This window comes from Acanthopagrus latus, chromosome 22 (genome assembly GCF_904848185.1).
Source record: "Acanthopagrus latus isolate v.2019 chromosome 22, fAcaLat1.1, whole genome shotgun sequence".
Taxonomy (NCBI): Eukaryota; Metazoa; Chordata; class Actinopteri; order Spariformes; family Sparidae; genus Acanthopagrus; species Acanthopagrus latus.
In genome coordinates, this window is record NC_051060.1 from 23,423,642 (window position 1) to 23,442,149 (window position 18,508).

Below are 18,508 nucleotides of genomic sequence, written 5' to 3' on the forward strand. Positions count from 1 at the left end.
GGCTGCTGGAGGAGTTTTGTATGAATGTGTGCAGGTAAAAAACAAAAACAAAACAAGAACACATGATCTTGATTTTCCCAAATTAATTCTGCGTTTAAAAAGTTTATTGTGTTTTACTCAGGATGGTTTTAAAACTAAAACAACAAAAACAAAAACACACACCCTCGGTTGTGCCATGCTTCATTGTTCGCCTCACGCGGGCCTACCACACTTCGTCGCAGCCAATAGTAAGTCTGCGCACATCCCATATCGAGCCTATCAAACATTCACCCCGCACCAATGAAAACCTGTCGCAGTTTCCTTCCGTCGGAAAAAAAAAAAAAAAAAAAAAAAGCCAAAACAAATATAAATAATCACCGTCGGTAATAAAAAACGCTGAGGCGACGTGGCGCTGAAAGCTGCGCTGAGTTCTGTTTTTACGTTTCCTGTATTTATATTTATTATATTTCCCCATCAAGTGCTACTGCCTGGTGCAATGCAGGTCCCGTGTAGCCAATCGATGCGCCCGACACATGGAGTATAATATTGCAGGTCTGCAGCGGCCAATCAGAAACGCGATCACACAACCGGCACAGCAAAAATTCTCCAGTGTCAACCGGGCCGCTTCCTACACTGAGAGGTATCCTTCCGCGGGGTGGGCTGCGAACTAGTGCCCGCCGTGCTGGGAGGAATATGACGCTATTAAAGGAAGGTCAGATGGGTGATGTTGTGTTCGTGATGCGTTTATGGGGACTTGATTTGGGTATTTTTTTTTTTTATAGTGAAGGTCATTTTTTAGTGAAATACACGCGAGGAGGCCTCACAGCGATCTGCTCCGATTTAAAGGCGCAGTCTGCCTTTAAAAAAAAAAAAAAAAGGCTGTGAGTTTCCTTATGAGTTTAAAATTGCATCTTAAGGCAACACAACTACAAATAAAAGGATGCATAAGTTTTCAGTGCATTAATCTGCTCTTTACAGTAACATTTTCATATTTATGATTTTAGTAATTTTGCTCTTTATGTTATAATGAGTTGGTGATGGTGATGAAGTGGAAATGTGGGTTAAATCATAGATGAGATGAATTGTTAGAGGCTTTTTTTTAAAAAAAAAAGACAGGACACATGGTGGCATATCTTTCAATGGCAGGTACAGGGATCACTTTATCCACTAATTATTACACCCTAATGCCTTTATAACTTGTTGGGCTCATCCTTAATTTGCATTTTTGCTGCTAATTTGGCCTAAAAAAAATCTCCAGACCTCCATCAAACATTACTCGTAGGACACATTTGGCCTTCTGGAGGTGATTATAAAACAGCCATGTGAGAGGAGGTCTTACCTCACAGGACCTTATCCTCACATGACATGAGCGCTGCTCCCTGTGATGTCAGTCCAAAAACAAAACAAAACAAAACAAAAACCCTTGAGCAAGATTAATCATGTCAACAACACACAGCTGTGAAAGGTTCGAATCCCCCCGGTGCATCATGTAGTTATAAAGGCAACACTCTTAAAATGCACATCTTGAAAACATCAGTGCAGAGATGGAACTGAACATCCACATTCATGCGCTTTAACATGAGTTTTTTTGTTAAATCTATAAGGATGCAGCTCAATGCACTGCAGGCGTTTTCAAACCCCAGAGCTTTGATTGGCAGGTCTCCTGCTGGAGGCCCCGCGCTGCTGCAGCAGTTCAGCCCTGAATTGAAATAAGGAAGTGAGTGATCAGTGCTGGTGTGGCGGAGGGATACAGCAAAGGCAATCCCTCCCCCCTTCTCCTCCCCTACCACCACCCTCCTCCTCCCCCCTCCCTCCCCCCATTCTGGCCACGGCCAATATACACACTCCTATCCCGCCAGTGGAACTCCATCTAAGGAACGACCACACTCCTAGTCTGCCTCCACAGACCAACAAGCACACAACTCATCCGACATGGTATGTATTTGTCATTCATTCTGTTTGTAGACCTAAAGGAAGAGGGAAAAGGAGGAAAATGCGTGTTTAAGTGTAGTGAATCCGGCTTGTTAGGAGGGTGAAGCAGGTGTTAGCTGTGCGAGTTTTTTTTTTTTTTGTTATCTCTGTTCCTGTTTCAGTCATTGATTCCTCTCCGGAGCGGCTCCGTGTGCGTAAAGGAGACGCCCGCAGAACAGAGAAAAAGGCGCATTAGACGTGTTTATAATGTGAAGCCACATTGTCTGCTTTTTATATGTGTGAAATGGTGTTCATCTTCGTATTAATAAAATAAAATAAAAAAGCTGGGGACCGTGTTTCCTGACTTTACAACTGCGCAATTTCACACACGGCGTCTTGTTCGCTCGCCCGGGCTTCACGGCGGCGGGTCGGGTGGCAGCTCCGCGGCGCGCACGGAACCAGATCGAGTTAATTTCTGGACAAAGATGTTTGCGGTGGTGGGGTTTGGTGGGTGGGTGTCGGAATATAAACTGGCAAAGCTATTCTGAGTCATTACAGCATAATTCTGCAGCCATAAAATGCATCAAGGGAGGGAGATTATTATTATTTTTTTTTTCACAATCCGCCCGAGGAAGCGCAGGCGTGTTGGAGACGGTTTCTCCTCCTGAGCCAACGTGTTTCAGGCGTCATGTTGAATTTGAAACCCGCATATGACGCTCCCCTGTCTCTCTCTCTCTCTCTGTCTCTCTCTCTCTCTGGGTGCGTTTGGCTTCCCCCTCTTCTTCCTCTTCTATATGTTGCACCATCTTTTGCTTGCTCGCGCCGAGCCGCGCCGAGCCGCGCCATGATGGCAGCTATTGTAGATCCCGTCAAGTGTTCCGCATCGGAAACTGACCATATCCTGTAATTACAAAGGTTTATAGCTGTGTTGTATCTGCTTGGTGTTGGAAAGGCTACACACACACACACACACACACACGCACACGCACACATGCATACACGCGCACGCACATACACACCAGAGAGAGAGAAAAAAGGGAGACGCAGTTCCGCCTTCACTGCAGGCCCTGAGGGTTTATCTTGATTCTATGTTATCTATTTGTGTTATGTCGGCTGATTTGGTTGCCTCTTTGCAAATGTTTTTTTTTGCGATGTTACGCAAATGTGTCACCCATGGGAGAGTCGTCCAAGAAGAAGCTGGAGTCTCCGCCACCGATAAAAACACCCCAAACAGCTGCTGAAGTTTTTTCCTCCACTTTCTCTGACACATCTGCAAGAAAAACATGAACGTCACAGGACTGGTGTGTCCAGAGTTGTTGTTCCAAGAGGTACGAGTCGCTGAAAAACCGCCAGCGGAAACCACGATGTTTCCAGAGGCCTCAGTGACTTGCAGAATGTGTGGCCGTGCGCACACCGACCACGCCATTCTGACCCACCTCCCCCAGATGTTGGGAGACACACGCAACACGCCGACATCTGCACCCGGCTTAATGTAACGGAGCCCTTCTGCAGGCTACGTCACACCAGGAGAAGTTACCCAGTGGAAGTGATCTGCATGTGGAAAAGAGGCCCTCAAACTAATCCATTGATTATCGAGCTTGATAGATCATTAATAGCCTGAGGGAGTCAAGAAGCTGTAGACACCCCCCACCCCCACCTCCACCTCTATGCTGTGATCAAATATCCCATATATGGTATCGAGCTGCAATGCAGTTTCACGTTGCAACGCGCCGCAGTAATTGGAGTGTAAAGCGGAATTGTTATGGAGTTGGCCTGCGTATCAGCATCTCTGAAAAGTTAAATCCACCGGCGTAAGCCCCTTGAATGCATCAATACGCCCGCTGAGGTGGAAACAGCCTCCCCCATTGAGGTGGAAGTATCGAATAAGTAGTCGGGCCATGCTAAGGCCCTATCCTGTTCCTGTTACGCTGTTGTTTGCTGATGCATGTTTAGTAAGTTGACGGACATCGGATCTGCTGCCGTGAATAATTTATGTGCTTGGCGGCAACACCTAGTCATGTCCTATGTTCCCGGTGTCTCGGAGCGATGAAGCGCTCTCTGTGGTGCGGAGGAGTACCCGGCCACCTACCAGCACCAGGCCATATGGTGGACCGGCCTCGTCCGCGGGGTGTAGGGAAGCTGGTGTTGTTTACACCCACCCTCTCTCCCTCCTCCTCCCCCCCTCCACCCCCCTCCAGACACAGGCCGGCCCCGAGGCCTCACTGTCTTTTGTCCGGCCTCAAAGAGACGAGGCGTTCAGCACACTGGAGCTCAGTGCTCCTATAGAAAGGGACCGCGTGTGCCACACTGACTCTTTGTGTTTGTGCTTGTGTTACGTTGAATGGAAATGTGTGTGAGCGTGAGTGTGTGTGTGTGTGTCACACCCATCTGTCAGCGTGACAGCTGGTTGTGCACCTTTCACATGGCGAATACAAAGAAGCTACTTCAGGAATTGTGTGGGCACCTCACAGTGACAGATCAGCAATATTCAGACACGCGTGCAGCATTAATGAAGAAGAAGAAGAAGATAATCGTTGGCGGTCTCTGGCACCATTTTGCGTCCCCCTATCCAATGAAACGTGGTGTGAACAGGGAACGATGCTGTGTATTTGTACAAGGCTGATATGACATCATGTGAGAGCGAGAAGATATTCCTCGCTGGCCCGGTGAACCGCCTCCTGTCTCCCACAGGCCTGTTTGGAGCGCAGTGCTGGGGCCGGCTGCCCGGGCAACAGTGGGAGTGGTTGACCCACTCGTGCCAGCGGACCACTGCCAGTAGACCCCTCCCCCATCCCCAAACACTCACACACCCCTAATTCCCTACAAGCTGTTATTAAGACTGGAAGCCTGGCAGAGAACAACCCTGTGCAAAAGACACTGTGGAGGGTGAATCACAGGGAGTTTCCTCTGAACAGTATGTGACATATAGAGGGAGCATAAGAGACACACGGAGGGGAAAGGTCTGGAGGAAGAGGAGGAGGAGGCGTTGGTATTGGCCAAAGTTCAAGTGCCAGGAAAAGAAGAAGGAAAGGGGAGAAAAAAAAAGAAGGAAGGGATGGGCCGGTAGTGGGCCTGGTGATGCAGCCGCACCATGAGGCCCCAACAGCTTGGGCCTAAGCCAAGGGAGGATCCATAGCACTGAGTCACCAAACCCCACACCCAGTCCACTTAGAGAGACAGCGGGGGACAGAAAGAGACAGCAGGAGTGACACAGCATGACAGAGAGGGTGACTAAGGGAAGATGGGAGGGGAGGCTCATCAACACAGAAATTAACATGAGGGGAAAAAAAACCAGGAGAGATGAGACGAAGAGAGGAGCAGCAGAACAACCGGAGGAGGCCGAGCGCCGGTCGAGCTGGGTGGCATGTCAGCGCCGGGCAGAGCTGTTTTGTCTCTTGACATTTCCCATCCTCACAGATGGTAATGGAGACAGGAAGAGGGCGCGGGGAGGGAGGGAGGAGGAAAAACAAGCGCTATGTGTGTGTGTGTGCGGGGCGGTTTATTGAATCGTGTCAGCTAATCGCATGAGCGCCGCCAAAGTTATCAATAAAACCTCTCGCTGGCCGGATCAATCCATCCCGTGGCCGCTGTTCACTCGAGGTCTTCTGTGTTTCTTTAAGGAAAGTTAAAGGTCAGCGCGGAGTGTGTCATGAGATGATCCGACGATCTTATCTTATCCGCTCTTAACACAATCATGTCGTTACGCAGCAAATTCGATTTAACCGGCTCGATATACTAAAGTAAAGTAACTCCAAACATGGAGTCCAAGGCTCAGATTTACTCAGCTTGTACAAACACATAAACACACCGACGGGCTGCAGGAATTTGCTGTGAGGCAGAACTGACTGCATGGACTAATTCACAGGAAACATGGGGATGGAAAGTATTGGTGTTGAGGAAGAATGCCATTAAGAGGGACTGTGTGTGTGTGTGTGTGTGTGTGTGTGTGTGTGTTTACAAGCGTGCACGGGCATGTATGTGCACATCTGTGACTGTTTTGTGTGTGTTCCTTCTTCGCTGCCGAGCACAGTTCTGTCAGCGTGGCTCGGTAACAATAATAATAATAATAATGATGATAATAAGTCCTGTTTTTCACCAGAAAGCCGGGACGGGAGGGTGCTCGTGGGAGTTGTTTGCACCACACACACACTCGGTGTTCACACTTTACTACTGAGCGTGTTTGTTTGAAATCAGTGGCTCCTTCGCAAAGACGCCTGGTCCGTCTACGTGAGAGGCCTGGCAGTGGAAGCTCGCTCACCATTTAAAGCGCGTGTGAGTCACTATCAGCCATTAGAGAGCCGGCGCTAGCGGAGGAGAACGGGCTGGGAGGGGAACCGAACCGCGCCAAGCCAGCAGGCCTTTCTGTTTTTTCTTTTTTTTTTCCTCCTGTTGGTACGACTGTGGAAAACAACACTCCCATGCTGATATGTCCTGAAACAACCCTGCCTAAACGCCTGGAGACGCGTTGCCCAGCGGTCCCTCTCATGTGGACCGCCGTGGTGTAGCCTACTAATTTGAACATCAATCCCATGGAGCCACTCATCAGCTGGAGATGTAATCTTATCCAGTGTCTTCACAGAGCTTTCTGTGTGTTAGCTTCTTGGCTGTCTATCAAACAAACACAACCTTTTTTTAAAAAAAGCATCTTGATAAGCCTCTGCTATCAGTCTGAGCCAGCTCTGATTTTCAGCATCTGATTTAATGGCAGTGAAAGGCCGACTGGAGTTGAGATGAACTCTGCAGTTGGCATTAAACCATCACAGAGACAAGATCAATTTAGCATGGTGTGATTCTGCCTAGAGGAGGAAATACCCTTCAGAGAGGAAATGTTCAGGAAATCTGAAGTTACCAGCCCTCAGTCTAATTCGTGGTATTTTCATGGGTAAATCTTGGCCGATGCTGAGCGCAGATTCCAGCTCAGACCCCTGAACACTGCGGCCAGTGTTGAGCTGTGTGGCGCTCGGTGTGTGGGGAGCGCGAGGAATGTAGTGACGAAAACGGTTTAAGACTTGGAATGAGTGTTTTGTTGAGTAACTTCATTGTTTGTAACTCTCTCTCCCTCCTTCTCACTTTTTGTTTCTCCAACCACAGGCTGACCAACTAACAGAGGAGCAGATCGCAGGTAGGAACAAGAAGAGTTTTTCTACTTTCCTTCCCCTCACACACATTTACTGGCTGCTGTTTGATCACTTCCATAATGTGTTATTTGAAAAAGCTTCCCCTCATCTGACACATGGGTGAGGTAATATCTGTCATTAGCTGTTCTGGGTACTTCCATGTCACTTCAAGAGAAAATTAAATGAAAACCTGACGTTGACGGCTTTGGCAGCTGCCCTCCCTCAGTGGATCATTAGTGTCTCTCAATGAACAGGAACAGGAAATAAAAAGGAAGAAGCAGAACGAGCAGCCTGTCGTGACTCAGGACTAAAACTTGTGCCGTCACAGTTTCCGTGCAAGTTTATGAGTAGTTTCTATCACAGAGGCACCTTGACGTTTCTCAATAAATAAATGATGTGGCCTCTAAAAACTGGAGGCTGCTGCACAGTTTCCTCTCAGTCTAAACCCCCTCTGTGGCTAATTAGCTTGTGCTAAGGCTCCAAGGCTAATGCTCACCAGTGCCTGCTCTCCCTGGATAGGAGTTTTATGGCCCGTAGTTTAGAAGCCTGCTCATACAAAGAGCAAACTGCTGCAGACAATAAAGTTGTTGCAGTAAAAAATCTCTCTGCTTTTTTTTTTCTCCCCCTACAACTTAAAATGTGCTGTGATCGCTCTTGTTTTTTTTCTTTCATGGCGCGAGATAAAGATCTCTGTGTGGTTTTGGAGCTCAGCACATTTACAACATCACTCGCGGGCTCATTCGCAGACGAGTGTGAACTCAGTGAACAGAGCAGCTGAGGTGACGAGGGATTGATTAACCTGTTCGACCTGACTGCAGCGTCCTAACACAACCCGGCTCTGTAAAGCGACACTCGTCTAACCTCGCTCTCTCACCTTCACCTCCCTCCTCCCCCCTGCAGAGTTCAAGGAGGCTTTCTCCTTATTCGACAAGGATGGCGACGGCACCATCACCACCAAAGAGCTCGGTACCGTCATGAGGTCGCTGGGCCAGAACCCCACAGAGGCCGAGCTGCAGGACATGATCAACGAGGTGGACGCTGACGGTCAGTATACATGCCTGATTCTTCCGTGACATTCACAGATAAGGATACAGATCGAGTACATTCCTCTTGACTTAACTCATTGTAAAAGGTTTTAGAGTCTGAAGTTTCACATGACAGCCTTCATTTATCACACACCTAATCAGCTCATGTGCTTACAGACAATCAGCTATAATTACCACTACATCTCAACTAAAACAGTCGACTAAATAACCGTGGGGCGCAATAAATGCATCGCATTATAGACATAGCAGTGATTTACATCTATTTTGTGAATCATTTTCAATACAGGGAGGAGAAATATGCCCCATGTACTCACTTCTGGCTTGCTGGGAAATTAATTTAAAAAAGGTGGATAATCAGCAGTTAAATGGTGCCGTTCCTCACATTTTACAGAGTTTAGTGTACGTGGAAGGAGAAGGGTTTTTAATATTTAGGTAATAAACCGATGCCGTTTCATTCCTGTGCATTTTTAATCAATGAAATAAGTTGTTGCTGCTGTCAGTCAGCAGTAAAATCGACACTCTTTCATCCACTTTTAGTTCGAGCTCCTCGGTTCACTTGAATCATTTCAGGGGGAACGAGAACCATGATTTCACACGACCATTTAATTACACGACATCTATAATAAAACCTCTGTAACAAAACACACAAGGGATTAGATAAGAGCATCCATTACTTCCCCCTCTCGAAACACATCAGTGTGGTATAGTCGCGCTCCACCCTCCCCTTTTTCTACCAACTGTCAACCAACTGTCCAAGCCAACTGTCGAGCCAGCTTAATTTTCATATAACATGTCCCTGTGTGTCAGCAGTTTAGTCACTGCGTGTTCAGCTCCATCATACTCGACAATGTCAGAGATATGGACGCGCGGGAGGCGCTTTCAGTGCTTTCAGTGCTTTCAGTGCTTTCAGTGCCTGTGAGTGGAGTAAGTGTCAAAAGACTTTGCCGGCGTTAGCGTGGCCGTGCTCAGTGCCGCAATTCTGACAGATTCTTTTATTGACCTTGTGACGAGTGGTTCGTCGAGCGTTTATCCTCCACCGCAGTGAATCCTGAAGGCTCTGAGACAGAAAAAGGGAAGAGAGATCGGAGTCAGAGAAGTTGGCTAGTGGCTCCCGACCTGGCTGTCCTTGGGGCGGGAGAGTCGAGGATGTTAGCTGTCAGTGGGGCCTTCACCCTCAGTGCTGCTCTGTCAGCTTATAGGATTTTTGGGGGGAAATGGGACGACATTGATCAGGAGAAATCAATCGCACCGCGGCTAGGCTGCCTCTTTTATTGAAACGTCCTCCCACCATCCTCAGCAACCCCCTCCCCCCTCCCCCCAGTTACACCCAAGAGCATGCATATACACACACACACACACACACACACACACACACACACACACACACACACACACCATCACTAACATCCCCTTGTTCTGCCTCTGCCTCCCTTGGCTGATGCAATCTAGGTCAGACAGCAATGAAGCTAGTAATGGAAAATAAAAGTGGTTACATAAGGCCTCTCTGCGCTTTGCACATCCAGTACCCACATCGGCAGCAGCCATGGGATGTCAGCTGGCCCATTGAAAATCAGCTTTATTTACCAAACAAGGAGGCCGTGGCAAAGAATTACAGTGAATGGAAGACAGGATGGAAGGCAGAGAGCTGTAAGATAGGAAAGTCGTCTGGCTACTGGAGTGTAAAAAAAGAAAAAAAAAAAAACAAGCCGCAATTACAGTATCAACTCCTGCTGTTTATCTTTCCGACACACAGATGAGCAAACACGCCAACCCATCCAGCTTGAAAACGATTCAGGACGGCTTCAGTGTTCCTGGCATGTAACAGACTCGATCACATCCGGTGTGACACAAGAGAAAACTGTTTAATTATAGACTGAATACGTCAAATGTTATTAGCCTAGAGTCCCAGCACATCCCCTCACCACCATCACCACCATCACCACCATCATCATCATTGTTACACAACCCGGCCCCTCTTTTCTCATCTCGGGGATGGAAGTTGGCTTTATGATGCAGGAAAAAACGATGACCACACACAGAGCAGCAGCGCGGAGATGCCTCAGCCTTCTATAGTTTGCGTCAGCACCTCTTATGTGTAATCGCACCATCTCCCACTCGGTTCACTCCTTATATTCTCTCCTCTTCACATCTCCCTCATCTCCATCTTTCTCTCTGCCGCCCACTCCCTCCCTCCCTCTCTATTTTCTCTCCCTTTCCCTCCCACCATTTTCTCTCTTCCCGCCTGCCTTCCTCCCATATCTTCATCCCTCCTTGCTTCCCTCCCTCCCTCCCTCCGCCGCAGCAGCTGGCTCGAGGTGCAGTTGAGCAGATATAACTCGAGGGCTGCCTTGCTTCTGTAGTCACTGTCCCCCCTCAGAACATGGTTTTCCAGTTGCAGTTGTGCCCTTCTCCAAGACTGGGACAACCCTCCCCCCCACCACCGCCACCACCACCATCAGCCTCCCTCCCAACCCCCAGTGGCAGCATGTGTTCCCTCGGTGCTGCTGGCTGTCTCTGTGTGTTAGATAACAGGTCCTTAGATTGTTACCCCAGGCCATGAGATCACCATCTGCCCCATCACATTACTGCATCCCTTTTCCTTCCCCACACACACACACACACACACACACATTCATTCTCGCTCGTTCTCTCTCACCGTCTCGCTCCACGAGCCACGCTTGGTTATTGGTTAATCTGCATACAATCCCCCCGCCCCATCCGTCCCACCCCAGGGCTAATCCCTCCGGGTACTTTGCCCTCGGTGTCCCTGACCTTCACTACAATCCCGAGTTTTTTTTTTTTCTCAGCTTGCAATTATAAAAGACCACCACACGTACTCCCAACGTCTCCGAGTATATTAGCGAGTCCCTCCACCACTGTCGGACCGGCCCTCCCCTCCCCATCCTCCCTCCCTGTGGTTGCACTCAGTTGAGCTGCTGAGCTCCTCATAGATCCTTCCCCCTGTCAGGAGGGTCTGATCCCCTGGTAATCCTGTCTTGACAAAAGCAACATGGATATTGATCTAACTGCACGCATACCCGCCACCACCGCAGCTGCCATTAACACCACCAGAAGTGAAAACCACTGATTGATTCAGAATTGATCAGAATGATCAGAATGTTGGACGAGCACATGAAGAACACATGAAAAAAAAGCAGCGTTGAAGAGAAACAAAATCTGGATTTACAGATGGATAAGAGTAGATAGCAGCGACCTTCATCTGGATTGAAGCTCCCCGCAGCCTCCGCCCTCAGCCGGGGTTTCTGACAGGGACACAGCCTATGATTTATTCAGGCTGCTGGAAGGCCAAGCTGCACAGTATACTATACGTCTACATTATGGATGACTGGCCATGGGTCCCCCCCCTGCAGTCCTGCTGCTCTGTGTACAACATACGCAACATCTTCCCAGGGCTTCCCTGAGGAAGAACAGAAAACACACACACAGCGTCAGAAACACACACATCCTCTCTGCTCCTCTCAGCCGGCAGTTCGCTGTGCATATCACAGGAAGGAAGGTGTTTACTAAATAATTGGAGGGCTGCTTTCCTCTCTGCGATTAATTATGTCTCAAGTTGCTCCGTCACTGGCAGGGACGCCTCCGGAGAGAAGTTATGGTCCATAAGATAAATGTCATACACGAGAGCAAAAATAAATAAATTAAAAAAAAAACAAAAAAAAACTGCAGGACTAAATTAATATTTTCATTCAGGTGCTTTTCATCAGCTAAATGCTGGATTATATTATCTCTGCTTATCTGAGTTTGCTTTTAAGTGATTGCAATTTCTGCTGATTAAAATGTGCCTCATTGATCACCCGCTCCAGGTAATGGAACCATCGACTTCCCCGAGTTCCTGACCATGATGGCCAGAAAAATGAAGGACACAGACAGCGAGGAGGAGATCCGCGAGGCTTTCCGGGTATTTGACAAGGTAAATAAGGTCACATGTTAATGCGGAGCAACAAGCCGAGTAACCTGAGAATCTTTGACAAGTATGATGATCGGTACCTGCCGACTTCCTGCTTGTTTAATCCCTGCCGCCGCCCTTTTGCTCAGTGCTAACCCCACCAGCTGGAAGTCTGCAGGATTTTTTTTTTAACATTTCACCCATTTGATCCCGTGTTTTGCCCAGGACGGCAATGGCTACATCAGCGCCGCAGAGCTCCGTCACGTCATGACAAACCTGGGCGAGAAGCTAACGGACGAGGAGGTGGACGAGATGATCAGAGAAGCAGACATCGACGGAGACGGACAGGTCAACTACGAAGGTACAATAAGTTGTTGTAAAGGCAGCGCACACTGAAGTGTCACGGTGCACAAATAGCTTTAGTTTTCTAGGCCATGCTGTAAGCTTTTATTAAACAGAGGGGACCAGAGCACTTGATTTTCCAAGCTGTGTATTTCTCTGAGGGCGACTGGAAGACAAGCCAGCCACACATAATATTAGTTATTAGATAGGGACTATAGATGGAGCCTGCTGAAACAGAGATGGGAGAGAAAAGCCATCCTTCTGAATCATCATCAGTGTGCCAGGAGCCTTTTCACTCTTCTCTTTCTGGCTGCCTTCTCTCCCTCTTCCTCCCTCCCCGCTACGATCGGTCCCGTGGCACATTACACGAGAGGCTGCGCTGACTTTCCAGAAAGGCTGTTGATATATTATGAACAGTCCATAAGTCATGGCTGAAAAAAAGTGCCCTACTTCTATGCTCCCATTGTCCTGTAGAGAGAATATGTACTGTGCAGACAGTGACAGCCTCCTCTTATTTATTTACTCGCACAAGTGTAAGCACAAAGCCAGAGCTTTTTAATCAAATGGCTTTAATGAGATGAACGTGGAAGCCGTTTGGAAAGGGGACACTAATTAGGATGTGTGTTCTGAACCCGCTCAACTTGATTAAAAAATTAATAAAGCATTTAACAATTTAGCAGGTGACTGCTCTTACTGGCAACAGGCTGTGCCAGAGCTTTAATCTGATGTCCTTATTGTCTTTTGTCCTCTCTCCTCTCTCTGCAGAGTTTGTACAGATGATGACTGCAAAGTGAAGCTTGCCCGCCCCGTCCTGTCCCCTCTTAGAAGAAACAAACAAAAAAAAATCAAAAAAAAAAAAAATCAAATGTTTTACTTACCTCTTGGAGAAAAAAAAATGTTCATTTATTCATACTGTTTCTGTATAGAAAATAATTGAATGTTGAAATAAAATATCCTTCTGTCCACACAGGAAAAATATACAAAAAAAAAATACATACAAAAAATATTCTGCATGAAAAATGATGGTTAGTGATCCTGTCCCCTCCCCCCGGAGATCAGTTTAGCATCAGTACTTAACAAGTAAAAATAATAAACAACAAAACCCTGTAACTACTACCTTCAGACTCAAGCAAAAGCATCTGGCGAACTCCTTCCAGTTCCATTTGCTAGTGGTAAATGTCTGAGCTGGCCATCTCTTCTTTCTCTCTGTTTTCTGTTCTTCATGCATGCAAGCTTGAGACCGGAGCACTAACCCCCTCCCCGCCCTCCCCCGTCCCTCCTCCGGGCTACCAGAGCGTGCTGATTCCACTATAAGCTGTCCTCTTGTTGGTTTGGTACAGTTTTTTTGTATTTGGAGAGGAACCCTGTACTGTTAAAGATGAGAGAATATAATACCAGGTTCTAACTCAAGCGTTGAAGTGGAATGGGACTTAATTGTATGCTAGATAAAAAGAGTAAAAAAAAAAAAAACAATGTACAAAAAAAACACATTTTCAAAATGTTTGGCATGTTCTTTTTTTGTTTTTGTTATGTTATTTGGACAGCCATCTTAGTAGTTGTGCGTCCCGCCCTTTTTTTAAAACGAAAGGGGGGGGACATAAAGAGTCTTACGGTGAGCTTTCTATTTTATTTTCTTTTATTTTTCCTCCTTTCTTTTCGCTGAGATGGAGCGTCTGTCCTCTTTTAATGCAAGAGAGAATCACTGGCCTTCACTTTTTTCTTTTTTCTTCTTCTGTTTCTCGACTCAGTAAAAGGAGCATTAGTGAGAGGTGTACTGTGTTTGCAGCGCATGCTGTTTAGGAGTGTCGGCGCACCAGTCTTCGCAACTGTTCATCTGAGTTCAGTTTACATTCATTCCAAGTTGTACATGCTAGTCTTTATTTTTTTTTTTTTTCAAATAAAAAAGACCATGAACTTTATCACGTCTTATGTCATCTTTCTTGAGCAGACATAACCAAAAGTCTGTGTGCTGTTTACCCACGAGACAGATAACGCTGACTGATTCTGAGCGGCGTCCTCTCCGTGTGCGGTGTCACCGGGTTGATGCGGCGCCGAGGCAGGACTCGCGGTGTGTAATACTGTGCTCCATTACATGGCAGTGAGGTTGTGGAGAGAGTGAGCTGCTCACAGGGGAGGAAGAGGCAGCCGAGAGTGTTTGCTCTCCCGCTCAGCCGTGGATATACATACACATCCATGATGCCTTTCCTCTCTCTCTCTCTCTCTCTCTCTCTCTCTCTCTCAAGACCTGGCCGGTTGCTAGGCAACAGGAACATGCTGTAACCGGGATGTTGGGGGTTTTTGAGAAGGCAAGTGGGAGTTTGAATAAACCCTCCTGCTTCTGCCGATGACTCCATGTTGGCTTGTCCTAGTAAGGTAAACCAGGCCACAACACTGCAGCTGTGTAGCACTTTTTTTTTTTTAATTATTTTTTTTTAAAAACAGCACACCCCGAGTGTCGGATGTGCAGGACAACGTGCCACCTAAATGTCTAAAAAGCCACGGAAGAGCTGCATTGTTTTACTATATTTGGACTGTAATTTGACCGTGTTTAGAGAGCAGCAGAGACAGGCTGAAACAGCCCTCCACCCACCTACAGAAAGCAGCGAGCACTTCACTTAATCATACCTCTATACATAGGCATGCACACACCTTATCCTCTCTACACAGAGGTGGGCGGGGCTCTGCTTTCAGGGGAAAAACACACAACATTCTGCACACTCCTTGTACACTCATTATCTCTGCAGATCTGTTTTAAATTAGATGCCGGCCGGCGACTGAGGAACCAACTTACTGGCATTAATCAGATAAACTGAAGTTTCAGTGAAGGGAAGGGCGGATACCAAGAAACAGGATGAGAGAAAACCCTGCCCAAAGGCTGCCAGTAACTGGGAAGTATGTCGGTCACCCCCCCTAATTACAGCCACTGTGTTAGATTTTGAAGAGAGGCAGGCGACCAGATGCACCCAGCCTCCCTGGCCCCTCCCTGCAGCACCAGCCCAGCCAATAGGAAGGGCTGTAAAGTTGACTGACGGCTGGGACTGACGCTCTGCTGTTCCAGGCCACCTCAGCCAGTCAGGTGCTCAAACCTTGACATTTACACTGGAGGGAAAATAGCAGAGCTGTTTGCTGGAGCTGCGCTGTGTTAACCATCTCAAAAATGAATGAGACATTATGGAATTTATAGTCACATGAATAAGTAATGTGATTTTGATAAATGGAGCAATGAATTGCAAATTAATTTTGGATGTTATTTAAATTAAATTACTATCAAGTGATACTTAATTCAAGCTATGACTGCTATGTTTTTGGGATTTTTTTTTTGGAAAAGCAGGCTTAGCATGCTAACCAGCAGCTAGCCTGTGGCCCGTCCTGGTCCAAATCCACCAACACTTCCGGGATTTCTGAGCAGCAGCAGCTACAGTTGCAGTGAGCAGCAGTTAGTGGTTACCATGGTGACACGTTCCCCCCCCATAACAACACACCAGCTGTTTACGGTAGCATGTTCAGCCTCATTCAAATAAATTAAAGCTGAGCTGTGTTTTTTTCTTTAACTTTTGGCAGCAGTTAGTTGGTTTATCTGGAATTACTTGTCGTTGTGTGAGCTAACGAGAGCTAGCTAACTGGTCAAAATGTGGTTGTGGATGTTGAGAGCTGCTAGAAAGGGGGCAGGCGTCCGGTAATTATTATATTTGTGGGGTCAGTTGTGCTGCCTGTGTGTTGTCTGATCGGGAATGAACGATAATTTGACTGATAATTTGACCATTCTGTGATGCTTGTAACTGATCTTGCGTTTATATGACCTCTTTTCCAGCCAGTCATGAGCGGTGTAGGCTTCGATGGTGGGGTGTTTGTCTCTCCTCTGCTGCTTGAATCGACTCGGAGGAGGAGCTCTGTGTAGTTTTGGGGAAGAAATTATAATTGGAAGAGACAAATCTTCACTGATAATATTTTCATGACTGGACAAACTGAATAAACTTGAAGGAACACACAGTCTCAAATTGTTTAACTCATTCATTCAGTTATGGAAATGTATCAAATCAACATTTCTGAATTAGTATTCTTATCTTATTATGTTGTAAGTGGCATCTCTTTCTGAGTTTAAATGTTTTTGGACGAAAACAAGCTGTCAGCGTGATGGACATCCCCTTTCACGTATCACAGCAACATCAGCTCGCAGGAAAAAAAAACAAAAAAAAAACAGACCTGATGTGGGAAGATTTGTTGGCGTGGTCTGTAAAATTACACAATGCGCCTATTTGTTCTCGTGGTTATGACTCATGTGTCATTATTTTCCCCACCACTGATCATTTCCAGTCGAGCAGTTCCCATCTGGTAACGCTGCAGGTGATTGGCTGAAAGGTGACCTGTGACAGACACAGATGACACCCGCAAATTTCTGTGATTACATTTGAATTAAAACCGTATTGTGTTTAAACATTTATTGACTCATTTACCAATATAAAGGCTCATTTTGTATATTTTTCATGTTGTCTTAATTGTTAGCTTAAAGGAGCACTTTGTAGTTTTAACTGATTTTTTTTCTGCTCTCTTTGTTTTCATGACTGAATTAACTGAATAAACAAACTGACCTTAAAGTCACAACACAGTTTAGATGCCGTTTTACTTTGTTTATGTGGCGGACCCTGCCACCTGTCAAGCCTTAAACAGTGTTCTGGGGACCTTTTTTTGTATTTTTGTTGTATTTCGACCTTTAGTTTTGTATTATTACCTCATTAATTTTGAGTATTATGGGTTTGAATTTATTCTCCAAAAACTGCACAGTACCTCTTTGTAACTGAGTTCTATATTGCAGAATAGAAATTTGGTCTGTATTTAAGCATAATGGACTGTTTTGCTTTCTATTTTCCTTCCTGCTAAAGACGCTATTTGAGTGAAATCCAGAGATGTTAGCTCACAACAAGCTACTTTTCAATATTTGTTCCACACACATTACCTCACTCGCGCTCTGAAAGGCGCACAGTGTACAGCTACATATAAACCCTAAAAACACAAGCACAGGTGCACACACACAGAGAACAGGTGGGCCACCACACACACACACACACAGGACAAACCCGCTAGGAAAACTGGTAGGTTTTTGCTGCCAACCAACCAATGAGTCGAAACCAAACACGCCCTCTCGACCAATCCCAAGACAGAAAGGGTGTTTTTGTCAGCACTTGAGACTGCAGGTTCCCTGGAAAAGGCCTCCCTATCCTCACAGGGGAGGAAGGGACACTTGAGCACCCTGGGGGTTAAATTAAGAACATCAATATTTCACGTGTAAATGAAGCAGCACACTGCGGAGGCAGTAATGCGAGAAGGATTGACTGGGGCTGAGGTATCACGTATCAGCGCCCCTGGAAAGAACAGACACACTTGTGAGACAGGCCAGTGACATACAGCAGGAGTGTGTGTGTCTGGTGTGTGTGAGGGAACATATGCAGTCTGTGTGTGTGTGTGTGTGTGTGTGTGTGTGTGTGTGTGTGTGTGTGGGTGGGTGTGGCATCTGTGCGGCGACATGGAGCCCTGTTTGTTGGTGTAGTGTCCAGCTGTATTAGCAAGTTAAGGAAGTGGATGAGGTGAACTGAGCCGGGCACAACATCAATACTGGGGAAGCTTCTGGTACTTTCTGCCACACACACACACATGCACACGCACACACACACACACAGCGGCAGAAGTCCATTAGCGCCTGCTTAGCGTGTCATGGATGTTGTTATATTGAGCTGAACAGGCATATTTTTCCATTGTGGCGTCTGTGGAGGCAGCAACATTTGAAAGTAGCAGACCGGTTCTCGCTGAAGTTAAGGGTCCAGTTTCACCCGGCGCTGAATTAAAGAACAGCAGGAAGGACCTTTCATAATGGCTTGATCTTTACGCTGTGCATGGACACACACACACTACTACACAATACTACTTGAAAATATGTCTTGAGTTCCGTGCTGAATGGGCCTCACCTTGGGCAACACTGGAACTTTCCCTTCATTACTGTATTTTATCTTTATTTTTTGCTTTCGCGGCCTGTCCTCTCCTGTTCTTTTACCTCGCTGTATTATTCATGCCAGAAACGCAGAGACACCTACAGTAATTAGCTCGTATGGATTTAGCCATAATGTTTTTGCAGCCTCACTGCTTATTATGGGCCTTGGAGGGTCGTTTTCACCGTGTTGCGTTAATGACGACTGTAGAGGTGGTGGAGCAAA

General features: G+C 46.6%; 1 protein-coding gene across 1 annotated transcript; it reads left to right on the plus strand.

The window, feature by feature from the left end:
* The first annotated feature begins 1,789 nt into the window (after positions 1-1,789).
* Positions 1,790-13,775, plus strand: calm1b (calmodulin 1b). Its single transcript, XM_037086285.1, has 6 exons — positions 1,790-1,914; positions 6,982-7,012; positions 7,908-8,051; positions 11,878-11,984; positions 12,186-12,321; positions 13,068-13,775. The coding sequence occupies exons 1-6, from the start codon at positions 1,912-1,914 to the stop codon at positions 13,094-13,096; spliced, it is 450 nt and encodes a 149-aa protein (XP_036942180.1). The 5' UTR covers positions 1,790-1,911; the 3' UTR covers positions 13,097-13,775.
* Positions 13,776-18,508: the final 4,733 nt, after the last annotated feature.